This window comes from Myotis myotis, unplaced genomic scaffold, assembly GCF_014108235.1.
Source record: "Myotis myotis isolate mMyoMyo1 unplaced genomic scaffold, mMyoMyo1.p scaffold_m19_p_10, whole genome shotgun sequence".
NCBI classification, from domain to species: Eukaryota; Metazoa; Chordata; class Mammalia; order Chiroptera; family Vespertilionidae; genus Myotis; species Myotis myotis.
In genome coordinates this window covers 41,173,786-41,194,723 of record NW_023416314.1, presented here as the reverse complement: position 1 = coordinate 41,194,723, position 20,938 = coordinate 41,173,786, and the positions used below count along the sequence as shown (strand labels likewise).

At 39.8% G+C, this 20,938-nt stretch overlaps 1 protein-coding gene across 10 annotated transcripts in view; it reads left to right on the top strand.

The window, feature by feature from the left end:
* The window catches only part of NUP98 (nucleoporin 98 and 96 precursor), a 102,031-nt gene that overhangs the window by 802 nt on the left and 80,291 nt on the right, over positions 1–20,938 (top strand). For 9 of the 10 annotated variants that reach the window (XM_036325150.1, XM_036325149.1, XM_036325148.1 and 6 more), the window contains exons 2-6: positions 9,879–9,980; positions 12,694–12,795; positions 12,906–13,082; positions 15,120–15,259; positions 16,503–16,610. In XM_036325150.1, the coding sequence (XP_036181043.1) occupies positions 9,905–9,980; positions 12,694–12,795; positions 12,906–13,082; positions 15,120–15,259; positions 16,503–16,610 (603 nt within the window). In that variant the 5' untranslated portion in view covers positions 9,879–9,904. The remainder of the gene's footprint in view (positions 1–9,878; positions 9,981–12,693; positions 12,796–12,905; positions 13,083–15,119; positions 15,260–16,502; positions 16,611–20,938) is intronic. The other variant, XM_036325146.1, reaches the window with a different exon arrangement.

The following is a 20,938-nucleotide window of genomic DNA, read 5'->3' as shown; positions in this document are numbered from 1 at the left end:
TCTCCCACGTGTTTCATGTAAAGCTAATTGGAAAGATGGGGTTTCTAGATTACTGTATACTCTATAGTATATAGCCATAAGGACCTTAGTCGTTAAGCCAGGCTGCCCTAGGTCAGGAGCAGGGTGTCTAGCTGGAGAAGCCCAGAGAAGGGACAGGATGAGCCAGTGCCAGGTGACTCAGGCTAGAAATGTGTCTCCTAATGGTACCCTCACCTAGACCACGAAACCTAAGCTTACAAGTTGGTTAAAGAATGTCAGTAATGTTATGTACTGTAAAACAAATTGGCAAGACCACAACTTTCCTCTTCCAAATCTGAGATTTTGATTCTCCTGGGGACTCAGAAGAAAGATTCCACGAACCCACAGCAGTGTTGGAATAGAAAGCAGAAAATATAGATGAGACTTAGAAATGTAGGCAGCAATCATTTTTACCTTGAAACTCATGGCTTCTCTCGTGCAGAATCCAAGTTTTGTAGTTGAAGAAGGTGAGAAAATGTAACTTTTGAAAAATAAACTGAAGCATTCCCTGTGGCAGCCTTATAAATTAAGAAACGCTTGTTAACTGGGTGACAGAGGGTATGTTTACTTGGTGGAAGAAGTTAGGATATTTAAAAAACAAAAGTTAGATAGGATGGAGGGACTAGGAAATACATTGGTAGAATTATTTTTTTGACTCTTCACTAAGATTTGATGTGCCCTGGCTGGTGATGCCCAGTTGGAGCGTCGCCCTGTACACCAAAAGGTGGTGGGTTCGTGAATCTGCCTCCTCTCTCTCTCCCCGTCCTCCCTCCCTTCTCTGTAAAAAGTCAGTTAAAATTTTTTGATAAAAGTAAGTCATCACTATGTATCAGTAAGATCTTCACTCTTGTTTAGATAACAAAACTGAAAAAGAGTAGTATACTAGTATAAGAGCTGAAGAGATCTGTAGTCTAAATACTAAGATGTGAACAGGATATATTTTCTGTGATATTTTCTCAGTCCAAGCATCACCCTCTTCTGGGAAGTCTTACCTGGCATCCTCTCTGGTGCAAGCTTCCATTAACACTATTTGAGACTTCTATTTATAGCACAAATAATTTTGTGTTTTAGCTGTTTGTCTTTTTATTTGTCTGTGGTAAATATTTTTGTCTTATCTTTGTATTCTGGTTGTTTGACACATAGTAGGCTCTCAGTAAGTGTGTTTGCTTAAGTGAATAAACATATGGAGGAATTAAACCTAAAAATCCTATATAATAAAAGCCTAATATGCAAATTGACTGAACAGTGGAACAACCCCTCGCTATGATGTGCACTGACCACCAGGAGGCAGACACAACACAGGAGCTGCCTCCAGTCCACAGGCGCCAGGCCAGCCAAGGCGGGTGCCAGCAGGGGTCCCCCCTCCCCCAATTGCCTCACCAGTCACCCCACAGATCAGCTCTGATCACTGGCCAGGCCTAGGGACCCTACCCATGTACGAATTTCGTGCACCTGGCCTTTAGTAGTCTATAAAGAGGCTGGGTATTTGTGTGCTCCTGAAATAGGTGGCCCAGATAAGAGGACTCATAACATTCATGTTACATGGTACTTTGGTACCTGATTTTATTTATATCCACTAGCTCTTAGATAGCTAAGAGCAAGTAGTGTGTTCAGGAAATCACATTCACAGCTTAGAGGAAAAAATTGGTTATTTTATTGCAATATTATTTTTATGGTGGCAGTTAACCTATGAAGTAAGGGGCTTAATTTCCAATAAAGAGCACATCTGTGATTATGGAATTTGTTGAAAGGTTAGAGGACTAAGAGATTCAGAGATTAAACAATAGGTATTAGAGGTAAGGTATGTTTCTTGAGAATTTGGTGCATTCTTTGTGATTGGAATTGAACCTAAGTATAGTAAGTCCTCACTTAACATCGTTGATAGGTTTTTGGTACTGTAGCAAAACTACATATAACACAACCAGTTTGACATAGGCTAATGAACTAAATTCTTACGGCTCCTCATTAATATTATAACAAAATGATGATGTTTGAAGAGCTGCTGTATTTGGAGCAAGGTTTCTCACCTTGACACTGTTGACATTTGGAACTAGGTAATTCTTTATTTGGGGGAGCTATCTTTTGTATTGCAGGATGTTTAGCAATATTCCTGGCCTCTACCCATAATACCCTCTCCCCAAGTTGTAACAATTCAGAATGTCTCCAGACATTGTCAGATGCCCCTGGAAGGCAAAATTGCCTCAGATTGAGACCACTTCTCTAGAGGAAATATTTCGAATATGTATTTCAGTAAAATCATACCTTTATGTGTTGCCTGGTGTATGCTTGTAAAGTAAGCTAATAAGTTCCATTTTGTTAAAATTGTCCTTGAAAAACCTTTAAGTTAAATTGTTTTGAAATCTGGTATTGGGAAGCTGCAAAGAGTCCTAGACTCATTTTCTTTAGTTTCTCCTTTCATTTCTGTGGTAGCCTCCAATTCTCTGGGATAGGAAAAATCAAGGTCTTGTTTGAAAGGGGGTAGACCATTGGTTAAATAAAGCAATATGTATATTTTTGTGAAAGAAAGTACAGGAACCTGTAGCTGATATAATTAAATGTGATAGTTTGTGATTCCATTATCTTACCATTTTACTGATATACATAAATATGCACTAATCAGAGGTTTTGTCCCATTGTACTAACACTGAGAATTTGATAAATACTGATAATTGCCCTATTGAAGAGTTTGTCCTTAATTCAGTGTAGTGTGGAACAATTGCAAATTTTCAGTAGAGAAATAAAAATTGGTTTTTAAAATATAGCTCTAACTAGAAGCCTAGTGCATGAAATTCGTGGACTCCATTGGGGGGGCGTCCCTCAGCCCCGCCTGCACCCTCTCGCAGTCCAGATGTCCGCCTGCTGGGGATCAGGCCTAAGCCGGCAGTCAGACATCCCTCTCGCAGTCTGGGGCTTTTGCAGTCTGGGACCCCTTGCTCCTTACTGCCCACCTGCAGTGGAGGTGGGAGAGGCTCCTGCCAACTCACCAACTGTGAGCCAGCCTTCTGGCTGAGTGGTGCTCCCCCTGTGGGAGTGCACTGACCACCGGGGGCAGCTCCTGCATTGAGCGTCTGCCCCCTGGTGGTCAGTGTGCGTCATAGTGACCGGTCGTCCTGCTGTTCAGTCGATCCATCATATTAGTGTTTTATTATATAGGATTAGCTAAGTCTGATACTGAGTGAGTTTAAGCTGGGGTTAGTGTAGGTAGATTGGAAGGTGTGTAACTGGAGTTACACTGTAGCAATAGTCTAGGACAGTGGTCGGCAAACTGCGGCTCGCAAGCCACATGCGGCTCTTTGGCCCCTTGAGTGTGGCTCTCCCCAAAATACCACGTGCGGGCGCACACGTACAGTGCGATTGAAACTTCGTGGCCCATGCGCAGAAGTTGGTTTTCGGCCTCGGCGAGTCTATTTGGAAGAAGTGGTGTTAGAAGAAGTGGGGGTACGTTCGTTCGCTGAGGTCGACCTCTCAGATTGAGGAGGTTTTTAGCAAAGGCCAGTTTAGGAGTACCATAATTAAGTTAATAACAATGTACCTACCTATATAGTTTAAGTTTAAAAAATTTGGCTCTCAAAAGAAATTTCAATCGTTGTACTGTTGATATTTGGCTCTGTTGACTAATGCGTTTGCCGACCACTGGTCTAGGAAGAGCAGGTATCAAAGGTTTCTTTTTGTTTGTTTTTTGGGAGGGGTTCTCAAAGTTTGACGTCTCTGGATTCCTTCACGCTTTTAAAACTTATTGAAGACTCCAAACAGCTTTTATGTGGGTTACATCTACTAGTATTTACTAGAAATTAAAACAAAATTTTAAATGATATTTTGATTTTAAAAAGTAATAAGTTAATGTGTTAGCATAAGTAATTTTATGAAAAATGACTAAAATTTTAGTGACAAAGGTGGTGTTATCTTACATTTTTGCAAATATCATTAATGTCTGACTTAATAGAAGATCAGTGGATTTACAGATCATCTTTTGCATTAATGGTTAAGTTTTGGTTGAAGTATGTGAGCAAAATTAAGACTCATACAAATACTGGAAAATGTTATGGGTTAGCTCAGCAAGATAGACCACCGACTCAGAATTTAAATTTTAAGAGCCTTTATTAAGCTGGCCAGCTGACTGCTAGCCGTGCTCTTCCCGTAAGAGCCCCACAGCTGGCAGTGCAGACCGAGAGTACAGCAAGACCTTTTATCTGCAACACTACAAAGTATTTTTTTAAAAAAAGAAAAAACAAACTGCAAAGCGGTTCATTAGCCGTTCCTGGTACTGGCAGGGTAAAAATTTACGAGCAGGGTCACATCTGGCTGGGTTTAATCATAACACATGGCTTTTCTAGTGAGATAATTAGCAATTTTTCTTTCCCATGGTCCCTGCCCCTCAGCCTACTTAGTAATTCTTTTTTGTCAGGCCCCTGCCCCTAGCACAGAAAAGGGTGTTGTGTTTTTGTGTTTTGTTTTGTTTTGTTTACAGTTTGGATGACTTTACTAATTGAAGGGAAGAGTTTTTAAATAGTCTTTTCAAATAATTGTTTCTTTGACACTACTACACTCAAACCTTTTTAAAAGTTTGTTGCAATATGAAATCTGAAATGATATCATTGAGCTTTTGTGCTCTGTTACATTAAAATTCATTAGTTCTTGCACTTTAATATTATCCATGCGAGATTGTATGAAATTATATATTGATCATTCACTGAGTTATGTAGCTCTTCCAAATGTTGACAAAGTTAACTGTACAGTTGTTAATATTTTCACTTATCAGATAAGTCTTTAGAAGTTGAGAAGCTGAGGAGTTCTTAGTGGTAGATACAAGTTTTCAAAATTCTAATTTTGTTCCCAATCTGAATAACCATGGTTTTTTAATTATTCTTTGAAACAATAGAAACCTGCTTTTCAGGAGCTCTAGTTTGAGGCAACTTTGTCTTTCTAATAGTCTTTTAGTGTAGGCCCCATAATGCCTATTATTCAGATCAGAAATTGAGGCTTAAGAGGTTGAGTATTATGACTTAACTGCAATTTACATAGTAGCTAGCAAGTGGCAGAGGTTTTTCATTCCTTTTTAAATTAAAAAAACTTTTTAAAATACATTTTTTATTGATTTCAGAGAGGAAGGGAGAGGGAGAGATAGAAACATCAATGATGAGAGAGAATCATTGATTGGCTGCCTCCTGCACACCCCTTACTGGGGATCCAGCCTGCAACCCAGGCATATGCCCTTGACTGGAATCCAACCCAGGACCCTTCAGTCAGCTGACGCTCTATCCACTGAGCCAAACCAGCTAGGGCTAAATTTAAACTTTTTAATTAATTTCAGATTTGCAGAGAATTGCAAAGATAATAAGGGGCAGACCCCTAAATACCGATTAGTCTCAATCCAAAGCTAATGTACACTTTTCACTACTTACGTTTTTTTGAAATGAGGATTATGTTAAGGGGATGAAAAAAAATGCTACTCAGCGTTGTAAGTAAGGATCTGTATTAGATACTATGGATTACTTTAAAATTAATGTATACCCTAATGGGAGAAATTGAGTAAAATTAAGATGCTTTTTACCAGAGATCATATGACCCATGGGCAGGTATAACAACAAATATATTGCATAACTACAAACAGCTGGGAGGCATTTAGTTTATGTAATAAGGTTTGGAAAGGGGAAGTGTTTCTGAAGGGTCTAATCTGGGACAGTCTTGTGAAGCAGGTGAGGTTTGAGCAGTAATTTTTAGAAAGAAAAGTGGACATAGTTTTTAGAGAAACAAATGAATGTCCTAACAAAGGGAAAATGGTTTGATCTAGTGATCAATCATAGGATACAGTAAAACAATCTGGAGGATGGCAGATAATTTTGCTGGGATGTCAATTAGGTGATTAAGATTAGCTGATCTCTTCCTGGAATTCTGCCTATCTCTCCCGTCAGTCCTCTCTCATTTTAGGTAAAAATCAACATTTTTTTCTTTCATTTTAAGTATGGATGCTAGTTCCTGCCTCTTTTAGTACTTTTGTGAAGATTAGATCAGAGAATATATGAAAAAGTACTTTGTAAAACTGGAAAGTACTCCACCAATCCATTCATCTAACAAATAAGGTTTTTGCTTACTGAGTGATACAAAGGAACTCAGTAAAGTGGAAAGGAAAAATTACAGGTATACTTCATTTGTTGTGTTTCACAGATGTTGCAATTTTTTTTTTTTTAACAAATCGAAGGCAAGACCTTCCACCAGCAAAAAAACCTGACTTGCTTTAATTGTGATATTCACTTTATTCGGTGATCTAGAACGGAACCCACAGTATGTCCACGGTTGTGCCTGTACTTTCCATTTGTGTAATTTTGTGTTGTCAGAGAGCATCAAGCTTGCTTAGTCATTTCAGATAGCACTTAGAGTTGGCAGTGCTTGGTTGTTACCATGTGTCAGAGTCTGTCTACCACTTTTCTAGAAGAAAATCAAGTTTTGTCATTATACCCAGAGTTCACAAAACTCACAAAAGTTGGATGTATAAACCAGGACATTAATTTATTGAGCTTCATTTGGGATGGGTGAGGAATACTCAACTACTGGTGTCCGTTATTAAGGCTGCCTCTTTCTTGTATCATATAGTCTGAATTGTTGATTAGAAGATTGAGCATAGAGAGCATAGTACATTTTAAGGGGATTGTTTCTTCCTGTTACTACTATTTCATTTTGATTTTTTCTTTCTAAATAGGTTTTATACCAAAAAGAAAGCAATGAGTGAACATAACTGTATGTTCATCCATAAAGGAAGTGGGTAATCTTTGTAGGAAAGTTCATCCAGGCCATGGTGACTAGAACTCCCGTGTTTGCCAAAGAAGTGTCTTTCTCCTGATAGTGTTGGATCAATACTGCCAAATTTTGATTTTATATTCTCCTTATTTATAGTGAGTGCAAAGTCATTTTCCTTTAGTTGTCCGTGTTCTTTCTCTAGGACAGCTCTAGGCTCTCTAGACTCTAAAAGCACAGCTTCTGGAGTCAGAATAGTCATGTAACACTTAACAACAGAGAAATGTGTTGTTAGGTGATTTCATTGTGCCAACATCAGAGAGTGCACTTACACAAACCTAGATGGTATAGCCCACTACACACCTAGGCTATACAGCATAGTCTTAATGGGCTACCATCATATATGCAGTCCCTTATTGACTGAAACATTGTTATGTGGTACATAACTAATAGCTTTGTGATCTGGGGCTAATTACTTTTTATGTCTCAATTTCAGCATTTATAAAATAGGGATAAAAATACCTCACTGGATTCTTAGAAGGTTTATATGAGATAATTCATAAAAAGTGTTTGGAACTTTGCCTGGAACATAGAACTCAAATGTTAGCTAGCTAGTATCATTCCAGGAATGAGTGACATGCCTTTAAACTTGAGTATATTTAGAAGTTCCACACATTTCAGTCTCTAGGATTACTTCTTTTTTATTTTTTGAATGGATTTTCTACATTTTTTAAAAATTAAAAAAAGTGCCAATATTTGTATTTTTTATTGATTTTACAGAGAGGAAGGGAGAGGGATAGAGAGATAGAAACATCATGAGAGAGAAACATCTATTGGCTGCCTCCTGTATGCTCCCTACTGGGGATTTAGCCTGAAACCTGAACTGTGACCTCTTGGTTCATAGGTCATTGCTCAACCGTAGACCCATGCCAGCTGGGCTGTACTCTTCATTTCTGACTTTTTTTTTTTTTTAATGGTTTCCATGTTCTTTTTTTTTCTTCCTTTGATTTTCTTTTTAGTTTTTTTAATTTCAACAAAATCTATTTTAAATATAATAATATTACATGCAATAGATCTTAATATTTCAAGAAAAACGATGTTAAATGTAATAATGTTACATGCATTAAACATTAATATCTCAAGAAAAACGATTTTAAATATGTCACATGCAATAAACACCAATTCAAAAAAAATAATCTTACATATATTACATGCAATAAACATTAACATTTTAAGAATAAAAGGATTTTAAGTATAATATTACCAAAACTGTACTAACATAGTATGATATCACAAAAGTTGTAGAAAATATTAAAAATCTGCAAATAACAGGATTACTTCTATTATATTATAGTATTTCCCCCCCTCTGGCTCTATTTTTCTTCATCAGTTTATATTGTTCATTATATTCCACAAATGAGTGAGATCATATGATATTTATCTTTCTCTGACTGGGTTATTTTTTTAAAAAATATACTTTATTAATTTTTTACAGAGAGGAAGGGAGAGGGATAGAGAGTTAGAAACATCAATGAGAGAGAAACATCGATCAGCTGCCTGCTCCACATCCCCTACTAGGGATGTGCCCGCAACCAAGGTAAATACCCTTGACCGGAATCGAACCTGGGACCCTTCAGTCTGCAGGCCAATGCTCTATCCACTGAGCCAAATCGGTTAGGGCTGGGTTGTTTTTAAAGTATTTTTTCTATTGATTTCCTGAGATTGTGAAAGGGAAGGAGGGAAGGAAAAAATCATTGATGTGAGAGAGACACATGGATTGGTTGCCTCCCTCACACACCCAACTGGGGCTGGGGAATGAACCTGTATCCCAGATATGTAGCCTTGACCAGCCAGGACTGGCTCAATTATTTCTAGAATGGAACCTGGGCGGGTGGAGGCATATTTTGAAAAGCTTGCCAGTGATTCTGATGTAGCAGCCCTAGCCATCTTGGACTACTGGTTTCAGTGAGCTTTGTTTAATCAAAGGAGTTACTAAATTCCTAGATGTTGGAAACTCAATGTGGAAATTTTTTTCTAGGAGAGTTTAGGGGACAGACTGTTAATTTCTATAAAAGCACTAGGTATTTAAAGGCAGCTTCGCCCGACTGGTTCGACTCAGTGGATAGAGCGTCGGCCTGTGGACTGAAGGGTCCCAGGTTCGTTCCGGTCAAGGGCATGTACCTTGGTTGCGGGCACATCCCCAGTAGGGGGTGTGCAGGAGGCAGCTGAATCGATGTTTCTCTCTCATCGATGTTTCTAACTCTCTATCTCTCTTCCTCTCTGTAAAAAATCAATAAAATATATTTAAAAAAATAATAAAGACAGCTTCATCTTTTCCAATGTTGCACATAATGTTTTAGGTGTTTATGTACTAATGGGACACTGGAACAAAGAAAAGTTATATTTAATTTTATTATATGAACAAGGCATGATTTTACTAGAAGAAAAAACTTGAATTATGTGTACATCATAGGAAAATCATAGTATCTGTCAAAAAATACAAGTAAGCCCTTGCTGGTAAGGCTCAATGGTTCTATTCCTGGTCAAGGGTGTGTACCTTAATTGCAGGTTCAATCCCCACCGCAGTAGGGGCGGGTTCTGGAAGCAACCAATCTATGTGTCTCTATCTCTCTCCCTCTCTTCCCCACCCCATCCCTTCTCCCTTTTATATACAAAAAAAGAGGGAAAACCTTTTTACAATGCAAACTATGGAAAATAAACCTTGACAAAAATTTTAGCTTCTCAGGTGGTTAGGATAGCAGAATATTACTATAATTTTTTATGGGAATTGTGCATAACCTCCTAGATGAGCATGTCAAAATCTAGCACTGTGGACCTGAAATCGTCATTAAAAGGGCAGGCTTAGGTTTATAGAAGGTTAAAAAACATTGTTTTAAAGGGATCTTTTGGTGGGATCTGAACTTTAACTTCACTTTGTGCTATTCAGCCCAATTTTTCAAGGTCTAATTTATTATACAAAGTTATAGGATATTGAGTGAGAGTGGTGAGCATTATGCTACAATTTGAACAGATCTAAGGGAGTTTATATGGCCTGATGTATTTTCTGAAATAATTACATTGTATTCTGTGATGATAATTATAAAATGATAATTTTTTCTTCTTTTCAGCATTCTGAAGCAGACTCATTTTGAAGATGTTTAATAAGTCATTTGGAACACCCTTTGGGGGTGGTACAGGTGGCTTTGGCACAACTTCAACATTTGGGCAGAGTAAGTTTAAAAAAAAAAGGTGGGGGAGGGAATCTTAAGCTATTCTTATGAAGAACACATCCACTTTGATGGCTTTAGAGAGGAATTTTATTTATACTTCCGTTTTTATAGCAAAATCTTTTTGAAGAAATGATCAGGATAAGATCTTGTGAAATTTTTCTAAGACTATAGAAATAAATTCTGAGTTTTCAAGACTTTCTGATCATCAGTTGGTACTTAAAATATTTTTATATTGGCCTTTTTATTAAAAATTTTTTTTTCTTTTTTTAAAATATATTTTGATTGATTTTAGAGAGGAAGGGAGAGGGAGAGAGCTAGAAACATCAATGATGAGAGAGAATCGTTGATTGGCTGCCTCCTGCACACCCCCAACTGGGGATGGAGCCCACAACCCAGGCATGTGCCCTTGAGAGGAATTGAATCCGGGACCCTTCATTCCATAGGCATATGCTCTATCCACTGAGCCAAACCGGCCAGGGCTTTATTGGTCCTTTTAGCAAAAAGTTAGTTTGTTTCTAATTTTCAGACCAGGAAATAACTTGTTAAATATTGAAGCCTACTGCAATTATTGAATAACTGCTCTGAGATTTACTATATGAAAAAGATGTGATGTTCAGAAACAGAATTGTTAAAGTGTCTAATTCCCTAATTCCCACCAGCCTTCCTGAGATCCACTCCCCTCCCCACCCAGTATTGTGCGTGACACTAGTTTCCTATAGCAACGCGTATTCACTCATTTAAAAATGTTTTGTTAAAATAATTTTTTGTGTGTTGGTTTGTGTTTTTTGTTTTGTTTGTTTTTAATATTTTTATTGATTTCAGAGAGGAAGGGAGAGGGAGAGATAGAAACATCCATGATGAGAGAAAATCATTGATCGGCTGTCTCCTGCACACACCACACTAGGGAACGAGCCCGCAACCTGGGCGTGTGCCCTTTACCAGGACTTGAACCTTGATATCCTGGTTCATAGGTCAACGCTCAACCACTGAGCCATGCTGGCTGGGCTGTTGGGTTTTTTTGAGGCAATATTGGTTAATAACATAAGTTTGGGGTATGATCTCTCTACACTGTAGCATGCTCACTACCAAAAGTCTAGTTTCTGTTGCCATACATTTGACCTCCTTAACTTATTTAGTCTTCCCCTCAAACCTCCATCCTCTCTGCTAATCACCAATCTTTGTCTGTATCTGAGTGGTTTTGTTTTATCTTGTTTATTCATTTGTTGTTTTTGTTTTATATTATACATTAATGAAACCATACAATTTTTGTCCTTTTTTGGTTTAATTTCACTTAGTTCAATACCCTCAATCTCCATTCATAATGTCTTAAATGGCATTATTTCATTTTTTTAAATGTATATCTCACATCTTTATTCATTCATCCATCCATTGACACTTAGGTTATTTCCATATCTTGGCTATTGTAAATAATACTGCAATGAACATAGGAGTGCATATATCTTTTCAAATTAGTGTTTTCATACTCTTCAAATAACTTCCCAGAGGAAGAATTGCTGGTTCATATAGTAGTTCTATTCTTAATTTTTTGAGGATTTTTAAAAAGCATAACTACAAACCTCAATCATGCTTAATAAAAATGATAGAGAAACATTTTCAGGTGTCCTGACCTTGTAGAGCACTCTATATCTAGGTCCTTGATTTTTAAATTAAGAATGTTCCTAAGAGTCACCTTTTTCTCCTCAAAGTACATATTTCTCATTATAGAACTATGAATTAGGATCTTGGAGGTTGGAATCTAAACATATATATTTTGAAAACACTTCCAGGTCATTCTGATGTTCTCTAGAAAATTAAGGACTGTTCATCCCATTGATTATGGAGTATATGATGTGTGAAGAGAATATTAATACTTTAATTTTGATGATTTTACTTTTGTATGTAACTCAGTAACTAGTTACCTTGGCACTCCCCCTCCCTCCCTTTTTTTTAACCTACCTGTTGAAGTCACACCTTTTCACTTTGTTTTCTTACTTTACCTGGGGACAATGGGGAAAAAATGCCTGTGGCTTAATTAGCTTTATAATTAGTAGTCTGATGGAATTTTAAAAAAATTGTTTAGACAAGGGGGACAGGAAGAGATTAACTTAAGAACATTTAACCAGTTAACTGCTATAAGCATCTATAGATGCAAGCGGCAGACCTTTTTTAATTAAATTCAAAATATCGTGGCATCCTGAACTGGTTTGGCTTAGTGGATAGAGCATCGGCCTGCAGACTGAAGGGTCCCAGGTTCGATTCTGGTCAAGGGAATGTACCTTGGTTGCGGGCACATCCCCAGTGGGGAGTGTGCAGGAGGCAGCTGATCGATGTTTCTCTCTCATCGATGTTTCTAACTCTCTATCCCTCTCCTCTCCTCTCTGTAAAAAAAAAAAAAAAAAAAAATATATATATATATATATATATATATATATATACATGCATATATATATATATATATTATTGTGGCAGTTACTGGATATGCTATATGCATAGCCCATAGACATACAATATTGTGGTTAAGGCCTGGGGTGGGGGAATGGTAGTTGGAGGGGGGAAAATGGGAGGACATCTATAGTACTGTCAATAATAAATTTTTAAAAAAGATTAGACCAATGGTCCTATCCAGATGTAGAATATTAAGAGATATCAATATTCTTTTTTATATTATCACCTGATTTAGATCTTATTTTAACCATGGATTTGATTTTTTCAGATACTGGCTTTGGCACTACTAGTGGAGGGGCATTTGGAACATCTGCATTTGGTTCTAGTAACAATACTGGAGGCCTATTTGGAAATTCACAGACCAAACCAGGTAGGGGCTTTATGTGGAATAGAGTTGACTTATTTATAGCTGATATAGGACTTCACAAAGTGGCTCTAATATATCTGTATAACTGTTTTTTACCCCCTTCCATCTCCCAGGAGGATTATTTGGTTCCAGTTCATTTAGCCAGCCAGCTACCTCCACAAGCACCGGTTTTGGGTTTGGCACATCAACAGGAACATCAAATAGCTTGTTTGGAGCTGCAAGCACAGGGACCAGTCTTTTCTCATCCCAAAACAATGCCTTTGCACAAAATAAGCCAACTGGCTTTGGGAGTAAGTAGGACATCATTGGACATCTACATTTAACAATCAGATTTTCTATTGAATGTGTTTTTTTCTTCTCTTTTTCCCTGTGCTCAACATCTTTTTCCCCCACCAGATGGCAGAAACAGAGGGAGAAGAAAACTTCAAAATATATTGAAAGTTTAATAGACTAGAAAAGGGGGGTGGGGGGATGTACATCTCTTCAAGAATGGAAATCGGAAAAGCATTAGTATTTAAGGGATATGTGAAGGTAGAGGCACCTGATAATAGAATGACCAGAGATGGGATGAAAAGCCAGGTTAGAGTGGTGTCATAAGTGTTAAGACAGGAAAAATTATGAGGAGGAATGTGTGTAGTCAACAGTATTGTGTGGCATGGGCACCTTTTTATCTCCGTTTCACATTTGGTATGGAGAGAGACTAGAGCAGCAGTGACAAATACTGGCCATGACATGGTTAGTTTCCTCCATTTCTTGCCCATGGCAGATATGTTTAATTGATGGCTTCTTTCTGTTTTAATCTAAATGTGATCTGGGGATGTTTCTCCACACAGCACTTTAGTTGAACAGATGTGGACTGTGAGTTGCTGCCATTCCCAGCACAAGCAAATGGCAGAACGACTAAGTTACCAAATTATCAGTATGTTACAAAGGGAAAACTTTTGGGGGATGTTGAAATATTTAACCATGACAATGTAAAATGCAATCTAACGTACGAATTCAAAAGAGATGTATCTATTTACTTTGTAGATTAGAATATGTTTTTAGAAAATAATTTGCCATTGAGAGTGCTTTCTTTTTAACATGGTAATTAGGATATCGCCTAGTATTAAATAGTATTGGCAGATAACTTTCCATTACTTGCTGACATTTCTGGCTCTAAATAGATAACTTCTTTAAAGTAGTATTTCTCATATTTTGCAAAATACCCCTTATAGAACAGTTAAATTCACTTAATTTTTATTATTTTTTTCCAATTAATTTTTAAAAAGAGCCTTTTGGAAAAGTAAGATAATGAGAGGATCTACTTTCAGCATGCCTACCAATTTTTCTATATTATTTTTCTGTGTGAAATTTTACATTAACCTGTTTAGTTGTCATAATAGGACCATTTGTATGTTTTAAACTTTCTGGTTATGTGTGGGTGTTTTTAGTAATATGTAAATAAAATATACTATGGCCCTTGTTGAAGTCTGTTGTGATAAGATGCTTTCAGAAATACAAGCTCATTTGCCCTAATCGGTTTGGCTCAGTGGATAGAGCGTCGGCCTGCAGATGCAAGGGTCCCAGGTTCGATTCCGGTCCAGGGTATGTACCTTGGTTTCGGGCACATCCCCAGTAAGGCGTGTGCAGGAGGCAGCTGAACGATGTTTCTGACTCTCTATTCCTCTCCCTTCCTCTCTGTAAAAATTCAGTAAAATACATTTTATTTTTAAAAGAAATACAAGCTCATTTAGTATTAGTCTTGACAAGAAATGAGAAATGAGATAAAATTTATAATGAAAAAAAAATACTGTTTTTTTTTAACTTGTATTTCAATGATACCCAAGTAGGACTTCGTGGAAACTTAGCTGAATATAGGATTCAGATTTTTTTTAAAAAATGTTTTGTGATGCAGTGACTTTATTTTTAAAAAAATATATTTTATTGATTTTTTACAGAGAGGAAGGGAGAGGGATAGAGAGTTAGAAACATCAGTCAGCTGCCTCCTGCACACTCCCCACTGGGTATGTGCCTGCAAACAAGGTACATGCCCTTGACCGGAATCGAACATGGGACCCTTGAGTCCGCAGGCTGACGCTCTGTCCACTGAGCCAAACCGGTTAGGGCTAGGATTCAGATTTTGTGTCACTTCAGAGTTGTGAGCTTAGAGTTGTGTGTGTGTGTGTATGTGTATGAAATACCTGCTAGTGAAAACGAAATTTGAAAGAGAAAATTTGAGGTTGTGAAAGTACTGCTGTTCTAGTGCCACAGTTTAATTTCAAGATACCTTACAGGTTCTTACATTCTTTACTGTTACCATCTAATTTTTTCTATCTAATTTATAGATTTTGGAACAAGTACTAACAGTGGGGGACTTTTTGGAACTACAAATACCACCTCCAATCCTTTTGGAAACACATCTGGCTCCCTTTTTGGGCCCAGTAGTTTTACAGCTGCTCCCACTGGGACTACCATTAAATTTAATGTAAGTATTTTCTTCCAACTTTGTGGAACTTCTCTCCCATTTGTATATTTGTAGGATGAATCCTAAAATATTTTCTCCTTCGAATTATGCAAAGTTTAGTCTCATTCTTCCCAAAAGATGTGCTGAGAACAAAATCTGTAATTAGTTGTATAGTAGAAAGGCAAGGTCTTGAAATAGAAATTTAGATTATAATGCATATTTGAATTATATTCACCCCAGTCAAATTTGTATTCACAATGTTGATTATAACAGGTAATATAAGGTTGAATTTGTACTAGTATTTACTGTGTTCATAATTTGGCTTCTGAATGGTCAAACATTCTTTATAGAAATAAGGAATGTGGGGCAAACTGTAGGAAAATAAGACCTCTTCAAAGAGATACATGGAATCACTCATCAGTATTGTATGTTAGTTAAAAATAAAGCTTTTTTGTTGGTGAAATGGCAAAATGGGGCAATAGAGTTTTGTTTTCTTTGGATTTTTGAGAGGAGGTGGATAGAGGATTAGAGCGGAAGCTATTGTTTACAAAAATATATGGAATACCACTTGATGTGATTGGTTGGAAGATACTTAGGATAGGCTTGAGGCAGTTAGCCTGATGGCAATCTGGCAAAAATAGGGCTTGTCAAAAGTTCAGAAAGTACAGAATTTCTCAGGCAAGGTGGTAAATTCATAACAGTACTGAATTTAGAATTCTTAATTTAAAATAAAAGTAAATACAAATGATAGAGAAAAAAATACTATGTGTTGTCTCTTAGAAAGTACAATAATTGAGAAAAGTACAGACTTAAGTAAGAATCTTTAGTTGTTTCTTTTTCCTCATATGATCATAGGCGGAGGGTGGGGGAATCAGGCTTCCATATTTGTTAAATGCAATAATAGTTATAAAGCAAACATTTCAAAAGAGATCCATCTCAGAAATAGAGGTTTAAATGGGTATATTGGATAAATTGGATAAAGTTTTAAATATTAAATATCTTTTAGTAGATAATTAGATGATTTGGTTATGGGATTAGTTTCTGGGTTTGTGATAACTATTATTGAGATTGACGTAGGGAGAGAACAGACATGCAGTGTGTATTTAGTCAAGCATCCTTGGAACCATCTCATCAGTAAAAGACCTAATGGACTAGTTAATAGGGTTCAATGGTTGCAGAATTGTGTCTGTGAGAGTAGGGATATCAAGCCTAGATTTATACATTTGCTTTAGACTTTCAAATTTGCTTTTATCTTCTGTTGCAGCCTCTAACTGGTACGGATACTATGGTTAAAGCTGGAGTTAGTACTAACATCAGTACCAAGCACCAGTGTATCACTGCTATGAAAGAATATGAAAGCAAGTCACTAGAGGTCAGTAAAATGCAATACAGAATATCAACCTAACCTTTTGATTCTATTGGAGAACAGCTTTTGAAAATTTTTTTTATTATTTTTAGGCTCAAGCGATTTACATTAGGTTTATGTAAAAAACGAATTATTTTTTAAATTAACGTGCTATTTCTAGATATGTGTTGTTTTAGGCAGGAGCAATATTCAGATTGTATGTACAGGCTAATTCTACTAATAGTGTATTCTGATTGGGTGTTGCTCACACTACACTGGGCAGTGTGTGTCTGGGATATATGTGTGTTTTTTCATTTGTTTATTTTTGTTAATTCTTACCTGAAGGTATTTTTCCCATTGATTTTTAAAGAGAGTGGGAGGGAAAGTGGGGAGGGGGGGGGAGGGAGAGAAACATCAATTGTTTGCCTCCTGCCAAGACCAGGGTCGGTGATCAAACCCTCAACCCCTTGGTGTGTGGGCTGTATTGCTAACCACTTAGCAATACCAGCCAGGCCATGTGTGTGTTTTTAATAAACTTATGTAAAGTTGTAAGTATACAACATAGTAAGCTTTCACTGAGTAAACTACACTCATGTAACCAGGATCTAAAAACACAGCATTACCAGCACCCCTGAGGGTACCCTTTGTGCCCAACCCCCCAGTCATAATCCTCCCCTTCTAAAGGTAACCACTAACCTGGATACCCATGTTTTGCCTACTTTTGCATTTAAAGATGAAATCTTACGTTATGTGCTCTTAAGTTTCTCTTGACTTTGAGATCGTCCATGTTGTTGCATGAAGTTAGTTTGTTTATTCTTGTTACTGTGTAGTTCTTTGTACATTTTTATTATCCCTGATTGTAGCTGTTGCTTCTTCCTAAATCTCAACTGCATTTGCTTTTTTGGAGAGTGCAGAAACATCATGACTTGTGAGACAAAACTACTAAATTTTATCCCTTCTTTCCTTAAATTTTCTGAACTCTCCAGAATCCTTCATCGTTTAATCTGTTGATTTTTACATTTAGAGTGGGAGTAGACAAGATTATTATACTAAACTAGAGGCCTTCGCCCTCTCGCAGTCTGGGACCCCTTGAGGGATATAGCAGTGCACCACGCAGCAGGCGGCCAGGGAGGAGCCTGAATTGGGGCCGGGTGCCGCACCGCTCGCACTCATCCCAACCTGCTGCGCCTGCTGCTGTGGAGTCGGAAGAGGCTTCCACTGTGGCAGTTGTGCTCACCAGCTGTGAGCTCGGCTTCTGGCTGAGTGGAGCTCTCCCTGTGGGAGTGCACTGACCACCAGGGGGCAGCTCCTGCATTGAGCGTCTGCCCCCTAGTGGTCAGTGTGCATAATAGCACCAGTTCCAGTCTTTCCATGTAATGGTTGCTTAGGCTTTTATTATATAGACTAGAGGCCCGGTGCACGAAATTCGTGCACGGGGGTGGGTGTGTTCCTCAGCCTGGCCTGCACCCTCCCGAATTTGGGACCCCTCGAAAAATGTCCTGCCAGTTTACAGGGATTGGGCCTAAACCAGTAGTCGGACATCCCTCTCGTAATCCGGGACTGCTCTGCCCACACTGCAGCCACCACTACTGCCTCAGCCACTGCCTGCCCAAGATCCATGGCTGTGGGGACAGGGCCCGCGCCCACGCCCCACAGAGAATCAGCTGGGAGGGAGTGCTGTTCGCTGGCAGTGGGGCCAAGGACCGGTCCCTGGACCCCGCCAAGTGGGCCCAGCTGCAGAGGAGCCTGGATAAGAAGCTGGGCAAGCTAAGCAGCCAGAGGAGGAGCAAAAGGAGGGAGAAGGAGATTTGAGCCGGCCCTCACACCCTCCGGCCTTGTCTTTGCAAATGCGGCTGGGGGCAAGCGGCTGTCCCTGGTGCTTTCTGTGCCTTATAGCTGCTCTGGTGATGTGACCAGGGCTGCATGAGCAAGCCAGGGGCCTCCGGGAGGGGGTGGGTGCTCGGGCCCAGCGTGCCATGCCTTGCGCTGGCATGCGGGCGGGCGGCAGTGGCTGTTCTCTGGACCTTCTGGGGAGACGTGCCCCAGGTCTCAGTTTTGCTGGCACCAGGGCCCCCTGGGGCTCTCCGAGGTCCCTCGCCAACTCCCTTAAGAGAACCTTTAAGAGAGGTTCCAGGAGTCCCAGTAGCGGCCTGGCCTGCGCCCTGCCCTCCTCCCCTTGATCGCTATGGTGATCGAGGGGCGCAGGCCCTCCCGCCCTTCAGTTGCCATGGTGGGGGTCCGGGGTTGATGCCTGGCTTGCACCCCGCCCTCCCGCCCTTCCACCGCCATGGTGGGGGTCCACGGTTGCTGCCTGGCCTGCGCTCTGGCCCTCCCGCCCTCCGATCACCATGGCGATCGAGGGACGCAGGCCCTCCCGCCCGTCAGTTGCCATGGTGGGGGTCCGGGGTTGATGCCTCGCCTGCGCTCTGGCCCTCCTGCCCTCCGATCGCCATGGCGGGGGGTCCAGTGTTGCGGCCTGGCCTGTGCTCCGGACTTCCCCCCCTTCCGATCACCATGGTGGGGGTCTGCAGTTGCTGCCTGGCCTGCGCTCCGGCCCTCCTGCCCTCCAATTGCCATGGTGATCAGGGCCGCAGGCCAGCCAGCAACCCCAGCTTTCCCATGGCGATCACCGGCTGGGGGTTGGGGAAGGGCGGCCTTTGCCTACCCCCCAACGCTTGCCTGCCGCCTGGGTTGCCAATCACCATTCAGTCCTTCCCCTTTCTCCTCTCATCATTGCGAGTATGCAGATTAACCGCCATCTTTGTTGGCGGTTATCGCCATCTTGGCTGGCAATTAATTTGCATATCTCATTGATTAGCCAATGGGAAGGGTAGCGGTCGTACGCCAATTACCATGTTTCTCTTTTATTAGATTAGACTAGAAGGCCCATGCACAAAAATTTGTGCACTGGCAGGGAAGAGGGGTCCCTCAGCCCAACCTGTGCCCTCTCACGGATCACGCTGCCGCTCGCCCTGCCCGCCCCGCCCACCCCACCCAAGACACTGCAGGCCCGGATCCTGCCCAGCTCAGATCTGCTGCCGCCCACCCCGCCCAAGACACGGCAGGCCAGGATCTCGCCTTGGGCTGTGCAGCGGGATCTTCCTGCAGTATGCAAATTAGCCGCCATCTTAGTTGGCAGTTATTTTGCATATCACCCTGATTAGCCAATGGGAAGGGTAGCAAAGTTATGGTTAATTACCATGTTTGTCTATTATTAGATAGGATAATAAAAAGCAGTGTACTGAAACAAAGCATTATCCTCAGATCTCTCATCAGCTGCCTGGGTCTCTCTCTTTTTTTTTTAAAATCCTCACTGGAGGATATGTTTTAATTGATTTTAAGAGAGAGAGAGAGAAATCAATTGGTTGCCTTCAGGGATGGAACCTGCAACATTTTGGTACACAGGACGATACTCCAACTGAGCCATCCAGCCAGGGTGCTACCTGGGTCTTTTTAATTATTTTTTTAATTGATTGGTTTCAGAGAGAAAGAGAAAGGGAGAATCAGATAAAAACATCAGTAATGAGAGAGAAACATCAATCGGCTGCCTCCTGCACACCCCCCACTGGGGATCGAGCCTGCAACCTGGCCCTGGAGGAATTGAACCCGGGACCCTTTAGTACGCAGGCCGATGCTCTATCCACTGAGCCAAACTGGCCAGGGCTACCTGGGTCTTTTTAATAAACTGATCTCACTTCTGTCAGCTACTGTTCTGCAGCCCATTTGCAAAGGGGATGCATTGAATAAAATCTGACATTCTGGGGTCTTTTTATTAAATGGAACACTGTTAAATATAATTGAGGTATGTGTACTATGCTGCCTCTCCGCAAACTTAATGATCTTAAGAGTTCATACATGCAGGTGAAAAAATTATAAATGGAATTTCCTTAAAATGGGACGGGTGGAACAAATAAAAAAAAAAAAGGGGAGAGCCTTTTAGCAAAGGGCATGCTCACTAGTGGTTAGTATGCTGTTAACTTTGTAAAAACTCCTGACCTTTTATTTTGGAGTTAATGCCACCTGCATGTCTAGTTTTGAGTGCAGTAAAATAGAATCTCAAATCACACTTATTTTCATCCTTTTCCAGTATTTTTTATTTGTTTCGGTAGTAGCAAAGTACGCCAACTCTTTTATATTGCCTTTTTTTGCTGGAAAATGTTGTATGTTGAATAAAATTTTCTATTAAAAAAGTTATCTACACTAATAAAAGAGAAACATGGTAATTGGCGTACGACCGCTACCCTTTTCATTGGCTAATCAGCGAGATATGCAAATTAACTGTCAGCCAAGATGGCGGCCGGCAGCCAGGCAGCTTGAAACTAACATGAGGCTTGCTTGCCTCAGTGACAGAGGAT